Here is a 16,190-nt window from a genome sequence, read left to right on the forward strand (position 1 = left end):
GTTTCGTCTTGATTTCCTAGGAAGGGGGGGAAAAATCGATAAGATTTTGGTAGGAGAGTTTGTAATACTTGGCTTTGGTTTTGCTCTGAGAAAAGTAATTTTTTTATTTTTTTTTTTCTGTGGGAAATGGAATACTTAATCTTTGCAGAACAGAAGTGACATCTGTGAGGCAAAACTTTGCTACCTCCCTTAGGCTGAAAGGGACATTAACTCTGAAAGTCAATTAACAACAACGAAAAGGTGTCAGTTTTGCTGCAAATACTTGAAAAGACTCTAGTGTTCTTCAGAATCAGACTGGTCACAGTTTGGTCTCTCTGTTTCAAAGATCCCTTCAGAGAGCAAGCATGTGAACTAAAGCATCGTTGAGGATACTGGAATTTTTTTCCCCAGTACTTGCACAAGTAAACAAACCCTAAGTTTTAACATGGCATATAGTCTAGCCTCCTATACAGACTGATCATGAAAAGATGTATCATGACCTATGCTACCATGTATCTAAATACTTGTCCTGATTTTCCAAAGTACTCTGCACATACAGTCTCTGAAGCAAACCTCTGTAATTCAGGTGCCTAACCATCAACTTCATGTCTTGTGTTAACTGTTGCATTTTAATAAAGAGGACAGTCCCATTTCCTCTCTCTTCCCTTTGCCCTACTCTAAATGCTGGTTCAAAGACTGGCTACGGCAGGTAGGAGAGGGAGATAAGGAAGGCAATTAATAAGTGAGCAGTAAAGGGGTGAGTTGATCAATGTGGTGACAAGCCGGAACGCTGGAGATTTATTTTGGTCTTAATTTATGTAACTTGAGCCACTTAGACAACCAGGATGTTACACAGCTGCTGACATTTGTCTTTGTATTTATGTGGCAATTAGCAATTCTCTGCACTTTTGTCTGCAGGTTCACTTACATAACTGTGGTGTGGTTGTTTCTCAGTAACAGTAAAATATGAAAGTCTCTGTAATCTGACTGAAAGTTCTTATTTGCATAACTATTATTCAGGTTGTTTCTGAACAAGGGCTGAGTAGGTAAGTCTATTTCATTGATTAGCTGAGAGCCATTTCAGGCACTGTGTTAAGAAATAATACAGTAACTCTTTCTGCTCTGATTGTCTGCTGCTCACAGGAGCTACTGCCCAGCCAGGCTGCCAGCTATTGCCCCAGATGCTAGCTAGTTAAATGTGTAATTATCATTAGTCATGCATGAATACCATAATGATGGCTAACACACATAACAGAGAAGCAGAGCCTTTTTTTCTGCTCTGGGAAGGGCCTTCAAAAGGCATAGTAATTTTTGTATTCAGAGCATTTGTATCCTAGAGGATGAATTGCTTATTCTGGGCTAATGGCAAACCTGACTTTTGGAACCTTCTTTTTTGCTTTGGTGACAATAGATCTGTTTCTGAGCTTTCCATCATTACTCAGACAAGTAAGCAGAAACATTGTGGTAACTACTCATACAGAAACATAGGAAATTTCAGTAACTCTGAGATGGAAAATGAGACTTTCCAAACATTTAGCAAAACAGAAAGGAAAAATACACAGATAGCCCCTTTCTCCAGTATTATAAAAATATAGTTAGGGCTCTCAAGTGGGTGACCTTAGTGCCAGTCCAGGTTTTAAAATGCTGCAAGGGATCCTGTTTCACACATGTCAGGTGAGAGGTGCTGGGCTCCTTTCTGGTCTCTGTATTGCTTTGGTCCTTACCAGAAATTTCTTTCTGTCTCTGTGTCTGAATGAAGCTAGCAGGTAAATAGGTGGAAGCATATCCAGTAGTTTAGCACATGCTGAGGTATACAGGGTTGCAAGTGGTGAATCAATGAAAATTCTTGTTGCTCACATGAGTTTGTTGCATTATGTTTCGTCTGCTAACACAAAGGAGTAGAAAAGCCAATAATGGTCGACATAATCTGAAAAGTTAAACTTTATTCAATTTCTAAGTTGCAAGGTTTGGGGTTTAATGCACTTTAATGCCACAAACCATATAAAAATGTGTATATGTATCAAAAGGGCTAAAAATAAAGAATTGTTTTAGTTCTTTTTGAAATGGAAAATAAGATTCTTCCTGGGGATAAAACCCTCCCAGGAATTTCAAAAGCTCTAACATCAGAGAAAATTTTAACTAAAGTGAGGCAAAGTCATAAAAGCAGTTCAGCTGGAATTTCTCTAAGCGATAATCTTTTACTATCTTTCATGTCATCAATTGCTTTTAACACCTTACACCCCAAAAAGCAAATTCTTGGTGTTATGGTATATTAATTATTCACTTTTTATTTCTGAATAATCTGTCATAGACTGATAAGAAATAATTTTATCATCTCTGTTAGAGAAATATAGGAAGCTGAGTACCTTTTTTAAAGAATATTAGAGATATAAATTAATTAATTTACAGATCTGTTTTATAAAGCTCTCTGTGCAACTGAGCTTTCTTTACTTACATATGAAAATTATCCAGATAACAACTGTGTCACCAAAGTTTATTATGTTTATGATAAAATATGGCCCCAAAGTATTAAAATTTAGAGCTTTATGTGAAAAAAAATCATATAAGTATTTTAGATATCACAGGTGAGGTAATCTTTTGGTTCATTACATTAAAATGCTGTCTTCCAAATAGCATTTATTTAGTGCATTTAATATGTAGAGAGTATCTGCATGTTTATCACTGTGAAATTGTAAATCTTTTGCTTGAAAGCATTCTAAGGATTTCACCAAGCATCTGAAGTCTACAGTGGCTTTGAAAAATCAAACTGGTGTAGCACATATACCTATATTTGGAGCTCCTGTGTTAACAAATGCTATTACTAGTAATAATAAATAGAGGTTCATGCAGTTACAAAGAAGAAATTGGGGATTAAATTGAAAGGTGTATTAAAACCTTCTCCAAAATTCCTTCGTACTTTCAAAGACTCCCTTCCTAGGAGGAAAAGATGGGGGTTTGACAAATGAGAGTTTATTTTGACTCATCTAGTGGTTTGGCTTGAATAAAAAAATGAAGAGGCTTGGTCACTGTGCTGGAGGGTGAGACTTTGAAACTCCACAAAGTCAGGAAGTACCTGCTGCCAATGAATACAGCAAGGAAGATTTGCCCTTGGTGGAGGAGGACCAGGTTGGGAGCACTTTCTGGATGTACACAGTCCATGGGGCCTGATGGGTTGCATCTATGCTGTGGGAGCTGGCTGAAGTCATTGGAAGTTCACTCTGTTGTCTTTGAAAGGTCATGACAATCAAGAGAGGTTTCCAAGAGCTGGAAGCAAATGTCACCCGTACCTTCAAGGTTGGTTGGCAAGAAGGAAGATGTGGGAAACTATAGGCCAGTCAGCCTCACCTAAGTCCCTAGGAAAGTAATGAAGCCCTGGAAACCTGGAAACCATTTCCAAACATGTGGAGGACAAGACAGTGGCTGAGAGTAGTCAGTATGGATTTACAAAGGAGAAATCATGTTCAAGCAACCTGTTAGCCTTCTATAATGAGCGGTGGATAAAGGGAGAGTGTGGATGTTGTTTACCTTGACTTTAAAAAGGCTTTCACACTATCTGGCAAATATCTTCATAGAGAAACTGATGAAGTGTTGGTAAGTGGGCAGCAAAGTAGATCAAAAACTTGAAGAAGGGCCAGGCCACTGGAACAAGTTGCCCAGAGAAGTTATGCAATCTCTGTCTGTGGGGAGTTCAAAACCCAGCTGTATGTGGTTCTGGGCAACCTGCTGTAGCTCACCCTGGTTGAGCCGGGGGGGTTGAACTAGATAGACTCCAGAAGTTCCTTCCAACCTCAACCATTTTGTTTTTCTGTGATTCTGTGTTGAGAAGAACCATACAGTGGGTCACACTTGACCACTTGTCAGAAATTACATCAGAGGAATTATATGTTTATTTCCACAAAAGCAATGGCTCCCTCTGTGGTTTTTCAGTAGAGAGTATTAGCCTTTCTTCTAGCTTAGTCTTTGGTCTAGTACTCCAGTTCTACCTGAAAAAAAATAAATATGTGTATCTCTATGGGTTGTGTCCTCTGGTAAGGTGAATTCACTCATTTTAGGGAAGTACCGGATTTAGGTTTCTTCAGACTAAATGTGTCAGTCTTTCTACCTTGAGGCCTGAAGGTATTTTTTTTAGTACAATAGGACTGCACCTTCAGCGATCACAATATATCTGATTGATTGGCCTCAATCTATAATGCTGCAAGTATGACATTATCCTCTCCATAATGCTGTTCTTTGTGAGTTCAGCTAAGGTGCAATTTCATCAGGGACTATTTCAGCACTTTGTTTCACTGAGCTTAACCTTAAAAAGACATTATTGATTTCCTACCTAAACCACAGTTTCATAAACTGCAATAACTACAATTTATGCTTATTGTAAAAACTAAAAGAAATATATGCAGTAAACAAGCTGCTTATTACGTATGAGAAATTATGTGCTCAGCAGGACAAGGGAAGGGATTGTCCCCCTGTACTCAGCACTGGTGAGGCTGCACCTCGAATACCGTGTTCAGTTTTGGGCCCCTCACTGCAAGAAAAACACGGAGGTGCTGGAGTGTGTCCAGAGAAGAGCCACAAAGCTGGTGAAGGGTCCAGAGCACAAGTCCTGTGAGGAGTGGCTGAAGGAGCTGGGGTTTAACCTGGAGAAAAAGAGGCTGAGGGGAGACCTTATCACTCTCTATAACTACCTGAATGGAGATTGTAGACTGGTAAGTCTTCTAAGATACCAAGCAATAGGACAAGAGGAAATGGCCTCAAGTTATGCCAGAGGAGGTTTAGGTTGGATATTAGGAAAAATTTCTTCACTGAAAGGGTGGTCAAGCATTGGAACAGGCTGCCCAGGGAAGTGGTTGAGTCAGCATCCCTGGAGCTATTTAAAAGATGAGTAGATGTGGCACTTAGGAACATAGTTTAGTGGTGCACCTTGTTAGGTTTATGGTTGGCCTTAATGGGTCAGTAAGAGGAAGACTCCAATAATTTATTGTGCTGAATGCTAATTTCTGAGTGTTGCTGAGTGTTAATAGATGACAAGACCTGTCTTTCTTCTAATATACTCTTTTCTTGTCCTTTTAATTTAAAATTAAGAAAAGTAAGAAATACTATGAAACAATATTTTCACAAATAAGATTTGCTTTTATTTCTCTGAACAAGACAGATAAGGCTTGTGTGTCATCAAAGTGAGCCCTCTATTTCTTCCTACACCATCTCATCTATTGTCTGCATTAGGCCATAATTGTTGACATTCACAGCAGGCATCTGTCATAAAATTACCCAATTCATTAGTCTTGAATTTAGGAAATGAACAATTGCACACAAGAGACACGGGGATTTATAAAGATGAATGTCAGGCAAGAATATTTTTCTATCTTTTTTAGACACTGTACACAAAAAGCCTTGTGGTTGCTTTTAACATCTCTGAGTTTAATCACTGACTTCGGTTGGGAACAATTCCACGTTGACTGGAGAGTGGGAGGTTTTACTTGAGTGAAAGGTTTCTTGAGGAGAGACTACCTATTCGCATACAGCTCTGATAGCTGGTGAGTTTTCATGAAACATGCCTGGTTCTGAACAACAAAAAAACAAACAAGGATTACTTTGGCTGAGGTTATTTATAGATGACTGTACTCTAGTTAGAATAGCTGGTTTCAGTGTAACTACAGCCTGGCTCAGTTGCTGTGATGACCTTATGTTCCCATGCTGTAATGGTGGGCAAAACAGAGAACACTGTTCTAAGGAATAAAAATAAAAGCCCTAGAGTTACTATTTCTGATGTTTTAAAATCCATGAAAATTTTTTATTTTTAAATTAGTTCATCATCGGTCAGAAAAGAGTCATAGGGTCATTACAACTGCCAGTCCTAATAGCATATGTAGGTAGGTAAAAACAAGTCAAATTGAGTTGTGAAAAGAGATAAATTACTAAGCGTAAAAGTTATGTATTATTGAGCATTGGAATAAGCACAGTGTAAACTAGGTGATTCCAGAATATTTAGAGGCCTGAGCTGAATGTTCTCAAGGTTAAGATAATTGATGGGTTATCTCTCAGTCCTGTTGTCTCTGGGGCTACCTGTTAATATTCACAAGATTAATGCCTTGAAATTTGTTGGGCAAAACTGCTGTCTGTAATTTTTTCCTGAGGGGGTACCGTCCTCTGAAATCACATAACGCAGTAAATTACATAACACAGTATTGTCAGCACAGATCTATTAACCTTCCAGAAGACCAGAAGAAACTTTAAGAATTGGGCTGAGAGTACAAGCTGAGCTATGGATTTCCATAATGTATTATGGAAAGGAATATTAAGAATTAAATACTTAATACTGTGGTGAGGAAGACAGAGACATTTAAGTCTGTTTTATCCATATTGCAATAATTGGCGATAGAAGACCCATATTTTCAGTTTTAAGTGTCTAAGGTTATACACCGTTTGTATTAAGCAATAATTATGCAATTATATACACAATAAACAAACAAAAGTCTGCAAGGACTCATTTTAAAATATCTAACTTTGAGTTAGTTTTGTAAGTTAGTATATTTATGTGGTCCTTCTAACACAAGAAATTATAATGGATTATTTAAAATGTATTATAATCAGTTTGACCAATAGCAGAAAGTCTTTTAATATTGGGATCTTAGCTGAAGTATGTTTGCAATATGAAGTAATTAATAGAATTCTTGACAGGCTGGGCAAACCAGAAATACCCTAAGAAATAACAAAATGTTATGTTCCAGAGCACATTAAAATGTGCTCACATTCATTTCAGTATCCTGCGTTACTTACAAAATTATAAATATATTTGAGTTGCAGCCTGAGATCTCTTAATTCTTACCCTAAAAATATTGCTAATGTGTTGAAAGGTTTTGATTTGTTTGCCTTTCTCTCCTTTCCCCCATCTCATGTATTCATTCAAGAAAACATAGGACAGTAGGGTGAAGGATGATTTCTTGATTGTCTGTACTTTAGCATTTACATTTACAGATTCTTACCAGAAATGAAAATGTTTATAATTTCTTCAAAAATACAGATTCTAGATCATTGACTAAGTAGGTACAAAATCAACATAGTACTTTTCTGAGACAAGACTAACATGACATGATACAAGACACCATAAAAATAAAATTGATGATGTCACTTCATCATCTGACCATCTTCCTAAAGTGAAGGAAACTCTGTGCTTTTCTGAGGCATTTTTTTTCTTAATTTTAACTGATTATTAAGTTGTAGAGCTGCACTATGTATTTACAGAGTAGTACTGGCCTTGATCTGAATTTCACTGAAATAAACATTAATTATTTTTAACCTGTAGTGAAAATTTCATTTTACCTGAATTAGCTTTCAAGAGTTCAGTGAACCTTGGAGCCTTGATGTATTTTCATTTTTATAATGAAAGTTTCAGTCTTTTTTGTTTGGGTGTTTTTTGTGTTTGTTTTTTTTTTTTTTTTTTAACAGTTATGTCCCTGATATTCTTACGCATGCTGTGAGTTAAAGAGGATAAATTCCCATGTAGCAGATGATGGCTCCATGGCTTATATTTAAGTCATAAACGATCTCTTGTAACTGTTGCCAATGATGATAGGGCTGACACTGTGTATAAATAGTTGCATATAGAAGCAATTTATTGTTTTGCACTCACAAAGAATGTTTTTGTATTGGGTTTTTTCATTACTTTTTCTATAACCCTCAGCATTGTACAGCTATGCTTTTTTTGAAGTATGTGTCGTTTGATTTTGTTGTGTCTCCAAACTCTCTTAAGTAATCACTTTTTTATATACTAGAAAGCCAATTATTAATGCATGTCTGCAGAGCTATAATACTTTTATTATTGTAGTGCTTAGAAATGCCAAATATAATTAGACTCCTCTCCAATGTTAGGCACTTCATAAATATGTTTATTGGGTACTGGTATAGTATTTCACATGGGTTTTGTACTATAATATATCTTTGTGGCAACTTTCTTATGAATGTGCTAAAAGGGTATTCATACTTGAAGATCAGGGACATCATTCTCATCTCACTTTGGTTTTATGCCAGTAAAAACTCAATAGAGTATTCCAGATTCATATCACTATCACTTCTGATATCTATAGTCATAACTAACATTCAAATTGAACTCTTGTATCAGTATAGAAAATACAACTCTGCAAATATCCATTCAATATACAGAGGGGTCGGCTTTGAAAGTCAAATCCCAAAATCATAGCCTTAATCACACTCATATTTTTCTTGCCTAGTTGCATAATTAGTAACTTTATATCAAGCACAATATTTGATGTGAAATATTAGGATTTGAGGGCTTTTGTAATAGAATTTAACAAAAGGAGAGTTAAATTCACCTTATTGCATGAGAAAGGCAGTCATCTGCTTGTTGTCCAGTAGTTCAGTCAGTATAGTTCTCTTCCAGATGATTATAAATATCTTACAGAAACACCACGATTCATCTTCCAGTTGTGCATTTTCTATCCATATTTCTCACATTTTATCAGAGTGCTGTCATCAATAAGCTACAGAGCATTTGGAATTTGTATAGGGTATTGGGTTTCTGTTCCTCCTGTTCATCATCAACTTGATATAAATAACCACTGATGCAGAGACCAGGATTCAGGTGTTCAGCTTCATGAGGGGTCAGCCTATATAGCTAGAGAGCCATTCTAGGTTTCTATGCAGGTTTTGGCTGGGCTAGAGTTAATTTTCTTCATACTTAGTGGGGGACTATGTTTTGGATTGGTGCTGGAAACAGCGTTAGTAATTCAGGGATGTTTCAGTTATTGCCGAGCAGTGCTTACACAGAGCCAAGGCTTTTTCTGCTCCTCACTCCACCCCACCAGTGAGCAGACTGGGAGTGCACAAAACGCTGGGAGGACACACGGCTGGGACAGCTGACCCAGCTGACCAAAGGGATATTCCATACCATATAGCATCATGTTCAGCAACAAAAGGAGAAGGTTGGCCAGGGGCCACTACTTGAGGAGACTGGTCAGTTGGTGGTGAGCAATTATTTTAATGTACATCCCTTGTCTTTCTTGGGTTTTATTTCTCTCTTTTTGTTATTTTCCTTTTTATAACAAGATTATTATTATGATAATAACAATAAATTTTATTTCAGTTATTAAACTGTACTTATCTTAACCCACCAGTTTTCTCACATCTGGTTTTCCAGTTCTCTTCCCCCCCTCCTGCTGGGGGTGTGGGAGGGAATAAGCAAGCAACCGTGTGGTGCTTAGTTGCTGGCTGGGGTTAAACCACAACAGCTTCTATGGCTTATTGTGTTCCACACAAACAGAGGTCAAGGAATAACTCTTTTGGATCATCTGAAACAGTGTGGCTAGCAGGACAAGGGAAGGGATTGTCCCCCTGTACTCAGCACTGGTGAGGCTGCACCTCAAATACTGTGTTCAGTGTGGGGCCCCTCACTGTAAGAAAAACACAGAGGTGCTGGAGTGTGTCCAGAGAAGGACAACAAAGCTGGTGAAAGGTCTAGAGCACAAGTGCTATGAGGAGTGGCTGAGGGAACTGGGGTTTAACCTGGAGAAAAAGAGGCTGAGGGGAGACCTTATCACTCTCTATAACTACCTGAAAGGAGGTTGTAGACTGGTAAGTCTTCTAGATACCAAGCAATAGGACAAGAGGAAATGGCCTCAAGTTATGCCAGAGGAGGTTTAGGTTGGATATTAGGAAAAATTTCTTCACTGAAAGGGTGGTCAAGCATTGGAACAGTCTGCCCAGGGACATGGTGGAATCACCATTCATGGAGGTATTTAAAAAAGCATGTAGATGTGGTGCTTACGGACATGGTTTAGTGGTGGTCTTGGCAGTGGTACGTTAATGGTTGGACTTAATGGTGATCTTAAAGGTCATTTGCAACTTGGATGATTCTGTGATTCTGTAATTCTATGTTAAGACTCCAGTAAGTCAGGTATTTTCTTAACAGGTAGAGACATACATTCTTTTAAGCCCCATGAGAGCTACCTGGCACGGATTCCAGATGTTACACTTGACAAATGGGTTTTGGAGTTGTAGAGGTGGGGTTTGCTCAATCACTCTGTTGAAAGTCTTCTGACTTGTAGGATGTAGATACTGAGAATTATTCTCCTTCGTAGTTGGAGGTTTCAAATCTGTTCATTTGCAATCCCCCTCCTAACCTCTGTTTTGATGTTGCCGAGTACTTCCTACCCTAACTAAAAAAAAAATAAAATAAAAAAGGCAGAAAAAACAAAAATTACTTTTATTTCCAAAGTCTCTAGATAGGTTCTGATGCTCAATAAAGTCAAACTGACAAAAAGATATGGATATCTAGAGTCTAATCAAATAGGAATTCTTTTAACTAAATACCTTTGAGAATATCATCCTGATGTGCCTAAGGTGAGAGAAAGCATATGAAGGTGAGAGATGAACTGAGCTTTTCCACGCACTTTTACCATTCCTTTAACCTCAAGATATATCTTCTCAAATACTTTAGCAGTTAATTTTAATAGATACTGACAGCACAGACTTTTTTTCTGTTGTTGTATATTCTTATTTCAAGATACTGCAGAGAAGTGAGGATAGATGGTCAGCTATTACAGCATATTCACAGTTATAGATCTTAACTGGCTTTCCATCTGGCATGGATCAACCATTTTGCAGTACTGCCAAGTTTTTCAAACCTCTTTTCGGGTAGGAAGATGGTTGCTCTACGTTAGCTGTTGTTTCACATAAGCAAAAGCATTCTCTGTGCTGGTAGATTTATGGTTAAGGTGGCTGCAGAAATGTTCCCACCATCAGCATATAATGGATACTTTGTCAGTAAGCAATTTGCCTCCATTCACGGAGATGCAATTATCAGCTTTGTTGTGCTAAAGACATTTTTGAGTGCTTCGTGGAGCTGTAGTGTTTCTTGCTTGTGTGCATGTGACATTCGGGTATCTGCAGTCTGATGCAAGTAGATGCTTCATACAGTTCTGTACTGGTTTTGGCTGGGATAGAGTTAATTTTCTTCATAGTAGCTTGTATGGTACTGTGTTTCGGGTTTGTGCTGGGAACAGTGTTAATAACAGAGATCTTTTAGTCATTGCTGAGCAGAGCTCACACAGAGCCAAGGCCTTTCCTGCTCTCCACACTGCCCCACCAGTGAGTAGACTGGGTGTGCACAAGAAGTTGGTAGGAAACACAGCTTGGACAGCTGACCCCAGCTGACCAAAGGGATATCACATGCCATATGACTTCATGCTCATCAATAAAACTCAGGGGGAGAAGGAGGAAAGGGGGAACATTTGGAGTTATGGTGGGTTTTTTCCCAAGTAACTGTTACACGTGATGGAGCCCTGCTTTCCTGAAGATGACTGAACACCTGCCTACCAATGAGAAGTTGTGAATGAACTTCTTATTTTGCTTTGCTTGCTCATGCAGCTTTTGCTTTCCCTATTAAACTGTCTTTGTCTCAGCCTATGAGTTTTCTCTACTTTTACTCTTCTGCTTCTTTTCCCCATCTCACTGCAAGGGGACTGACTAGTGAGCAGCTCGGTGAGGCTGAATTGCCTACTGGGATTAAACCATGACAAAATCAAAGATCATTTAGAGTTTCCTTTCAGACTTCTCTAAATCTGGCCTTATCTGTGTACTAGTGATTGCAGAGGATGTATAGCTGTCCTCTCTAGAAGGGATAACCCTTGCAAGCTTGGTGAGACCATTTGTGTCTGCAGTGCTATGGCTCTCGTTGATAGTGTTATTGCAGCAGTAATAGCATGCATCAGTTTTGCTACTCTGAAAACATTCCTCTGCTCAGGCTGTTTAGATTAACAGCAGTATAATCCAGGTCAGTATCAAAATTCTTGCAGGAGAACCATTTATACTGTACTTTGTTATTCTCAATAAATAATCACAGTAGTGATATTTAATTCATCCTTTGCATTTTATGAGTTTCTAAGTGTGCAGTTTTGGGCACAGAGTACATAGGATCTAGATTTCTTAATTACCGTGTTTTAACAGATTGTCCATGATTGCTGCTGGGTCACTTCAGTTTTCTGAACTGTGGAAAAGAGTAAATGTAATCTCACTGCATAAAAGCATGTGTGTGGGGCAGGGAGGGTAACTTCATACAGGCATTCCCTCTGTGTCTCTTTTTGTGGGTTAAGTCATGCGTAAAGGTACTTAAATCCAAATAAGACTGTCTGAAGAAATGACTAGCAACAGCTAATATTGAAAAAGAAAAAAACTAGAGTTAAGAAAAATCTGGCATATCTGTGCAAAACTCTCTTACTAATTAAGCCTCTCTTTATAAGCATCAGAGGAAGTAATTCCTTAAAAAAAATAGGAAATATAGTACTTTCCTTATGACTAAATGTTCTGACTGGATTTCTAAATCCTTATCTTCCAGCTCTCATAGCAGTTTTCAGGGCAGAAGTATATAAAGGTGCTAGACTTAAATGTCTAGTGAGTATATGACAACATAAAAACACCAATACAGGTTTAGGTATCCTGGCTGGAAGAGTAACACTTAAAAAGAAAATGCAAAACAATACACTCAGACTAAAATAAATATTAGCCTTAACCTTTGAATTGCTGTACAGGTTCAAACTGTGATTTTAAATATATTCTGTTTGGCCACTTCACCACTCCAAAGCCAGCAATGAAACGCTGGAGAAGAAGAGGTGGCAGGGGATGACCCTGTGTCTCAGTTTCCTACTGCTCAAGCTGGAGCGGTTCCCTTGAGGGCTGAAGTACTGGGATCTCAATTACTGGCCTCCTAACAGCTGAGATTTACATTTTAAAAAAAGAAAATTCTTCATGGTGAACTCTTTTGCAGCTGATGAGGGTATCTCATGCTGCAGTCCTGACCTGCAACACCTATTAGCCTGCCATTTTTCTTTGATACTGCTATTCACCAGCTTTGTGAAGCTGTAGGGAATGAAGCAAGCACTGGCATTGCTCTCTCCTGGCTCTGCAGCACATGGTGTGGAAGGCAGCCTAGGAGATTGACAGAGAAAGGGTTAAAGTGCTCTGTGTTTTGCACTTGGTAACTAACCTTCCAGCCAAGGGGGAATTGTTCTCCTTTCATTGAAGTTCTTCAATCTCTTCGCATTACTTTTGGTGCTGTATAACATTTTAAAAGCTCCCAGACTGACAGACATGGCCGGAGGCAGAGCTCCGCTGGGAGAGCTGTAATGTACAGAGCCTCCTCGGCAAAGAGCAGTGGTATAGCAGTTAAATTGAATACAGTATGAAGCAGTGCAGACTATCCCAGAACTTTTTTATGTCATTTTTTTCCAGCTTGCATCTATGGCTGGGTAATTCAGAAAGGTGCTTTGAGTTCTTTGTTCAGTTTTGTTTTTTTTTTCCCTGTGTTTCATGATTACTATGATTTTGCCATAAAAACTAGGCATGCACCCTGCAACTGTGGATCAAGAAAGGCACAGGAGTTTGAAAGTCTTGGAACTGAATTATGGCTGAACACAGTCTGAACCTAATGTTATATACCACTGAATGCATTGAAGACAGAAGCACAAAAAGTCATGTGAACTGTTAAATTAAAAAAGCTGCTAATAGAAATACGTATCAAATATATTAATATTGAGTGCAGCTCTCTATTGTGGTAGGGTCCTATATTAAAGTTTCTTTGCTGAAATAAAATACATGAAGTACAAATGGTAATGCAAGTGGAAGTTTGCGCTCATTGTACCTTAGAATATTTTCCTTTAGATGAAAAAAAAAAATTGAAATGTCTTCAACACAAAAGATTTTTTTGTTGTTGTTTGGGTTTTTTTTAAGGATTATGAACAGATAGTTCTTCCTTCATTTTTAATCCTTTCTGAAGGTAGCATTAAAATACTCATTTGCACTAGATTCCTTTTCACCACATTTTTTTACTTTCTTTTTTGGTAAGACCTAGAATAGCCTTTCTAATCAGAACAGAAAATCTCACCCTAAATTTAGAAAAGGGAGTGCAGTTATTTTTCTAGGGTGGTGGTTTTTTTCTTCAAAACCTGTTAGATTTTCCAGGTTCCCAATTGTAAATCCTTTCTATTTAGATACTTCAGCATGCACCTAACAAATAAGATTTTCTACATTATTTATTGTTATGTATAGTAACAATATTATTTATAAGGAAAATATAATCTTTGGCACTATTTGAAAATGAAAAATATATATGGTTAGGTACTTTACTGTTTCTTCTTTTCTAAGGTCTATCATGCCATTGATTTTTAAGCAGAACTCTCATTGATTTGGTAGAAGCTTCTGCTTAAAAATCAATAACACAATATGGCCTTAACAAAGTGGTGAATTCCATAGTGATATAAATTGTATTTTTGTTTTAAAAATGTAAAATGCATCCATCTTAAATCCTACAAGTAGTATTTCTTGCACAGACAAACAGCAGGCCATAGAATAAACCCCAGGATGCCTTTCTGGCAGAGACAACAAGCAAAGCATTCCTGCCCTAGACAGTAGGGTGAAGAGTGGGTCTTCTCCAATATTTTCTGTGTAAATCCAGAATAAATAATTTTTACATCACTGATGGATAACAGTTTTGTCTGATAACTGGGTCATAAAGCAAAGGCTATGGCCCTGTCCTCAGACAGACATAAAGGTAATGCTAAGCAGAGCAAGAATGAGCTATTCCTGTAATAACTAGAATGTTCTAGAGCAGCTCTGTGCTGCAATCAAAATAGCAATCTTTGAAAACTGTGATTCCTAATCTTTTTCTCTGTCTCTAGAAACTAACTAGGTGTGAGAATTTTGATGAACGCTTCAATGTAATTTTATGTAATTTGATGTTGCCATGTAAATCTCTTTTATAGGTCCCTTTAGATGGAATTTAATGCGGCAAAAACCTTGTCATCAGAAGGATTAATGCCTGCATTAGCATTTCCGCAATAAAATCAGAAGCTAAGTGGTGGAGGCCACAGACACCTCAAACCTGGATTCCTCTGCTCTGCATTAAGTGCTGGAGTTTTTATTACTTGCTGTAGGGAAGCCGTTGCCAATGCTTACAAGGAACTGCTTATCCCTGCTTCTCTGGGTCCTGTTTGATGGAGGTCTCCTGACGCCACTGCATCCACAACCACAACAAACTTTAGAAGCAGAGCCAAGAGATAATGTTGTCCCAATGCCAGGGAGGAGGTCATCTGCTCAGCGAGTCAAACGAGGCTGGGTGTGGAATCAATTTTTTGTGCTGGAGGAGTACATGGGCTCTGAACCTCAGTATGTGGGAAAGGTAATTTTTTACTCTTTCTTTAAAAGTTGAATTAACACAGACAAATAGTAAAATGTGCTATAAAGGTGTACCTATTTCTGGTGGGGCAATTCTTCAACTGACAGGAGTTCCTTCTGTTCATCCCCTTTACCATTCCACCTCTCATATATCCACTATAGATTTTATTATTATTTTTAGTGCACAAAATTATAATATTTACTTTCTACCTTTCTATGTTTGTCTTATTTCATTATCCTTCGTTTTGGAATAAAGCAAGCAAACAAACAAAAACAAAAAAAAAAAGAGGGGGGAGTTCTGAAATAAGTTTGTGGTGCACAAATATCTTTAATTGAATCTGCTGTAATAGCACATTTGATTTTTAGCAACAAATGTTGGACTGATATCAGAAATAAGATTTCAACCAGAAATCTGTAGCCCAGAATGCACAGTCATTTCTGTGATTGGTATGGTTACTCCAAGTCCATTTTCAACTAACAGAGATACCTGCTTTTTTCTCTTCTGTCTTATGCCTTAGCATCATTTGGTTTTATTTCTGATTGTTCAGATTGTTTTCAAGTATTTCAAATATGTTTTATTGCTTTGTAATTCAAACTGTTGCATTATAGCTTTTATACTCTGTGTGCAGACATGCACATTCACACATGCAGAGAATTTATGCAATTCTCTCTCTCATTATATGACCGTTTCTGTAATAAGGCATAAGTAATTTGATAGCCAACTGTTCAAGGGGTGTGTGAGGTGAATTTAAATAACAGATTTTTCAGAAAGGAAAGCTGAAAGTGAGACCTGAAGAAAAAAGTAGCACAGTATATAATTGGATGCTATGTATGAATTTAAATAAAGGCCCTTACTCAATGAAAATAAGAGGTCAGGGATTCATTGCCTGAGTCCCCAGATGCCACTTCCCTACACAGTAAAACAGCAAAAGACTACATGTGGTTCACTAGATGATTTGACAAACCACCCAAAAATGTATTTAGATATTACACATGTAGGCATTAGTGTTAAGCACTGAAACATACTAGTC

At 37.8% G+C, this 16,190-nt stretch overlaps 1 protein-coding gene across 4 annotated transcripts in view; it reads left to right on the plus strand.

The window, feature by feature from the left end:
* The window catches only part of CDH12 (cadherin 12), a 220,798-nt gene that overhangs the window by 51,179 nt on the left and 153,429 nt on the right, over positions 1–16,190 (plus strand). For all 4 annotated transcript variants that reach the window (XM_055800777.1, XM_005243727.4, XM_027795760.2 and 1 more), the window contains one exon: positions 14,748–15,163. In XM_055800777.1, coding sequence (XP_055656752.1) covers positions 14,933–15,163 — 231 coding nt within the window. In that variant the 5' untranslated portion in view covers positions 14,748–14,932. The remainder of the gene's footprint in view (positions 1–14,747; positions 15,164–16,190) is intronic.

This window comes from Falco peregrinus, chromosome 3 (assembly GCF_023634155.1).
Source record: "Falco peregrinus isolate bFalPer1 chromosome 3, bFalPer1.pri, whole genome shotgun sequence".
Taxonomy (NCBI): domain Eukaryota; kingdom Metazoa; phylum Chordata; class Aves; order Falconiformes; family Falconidae; genus Falco; species Falco peregrinus.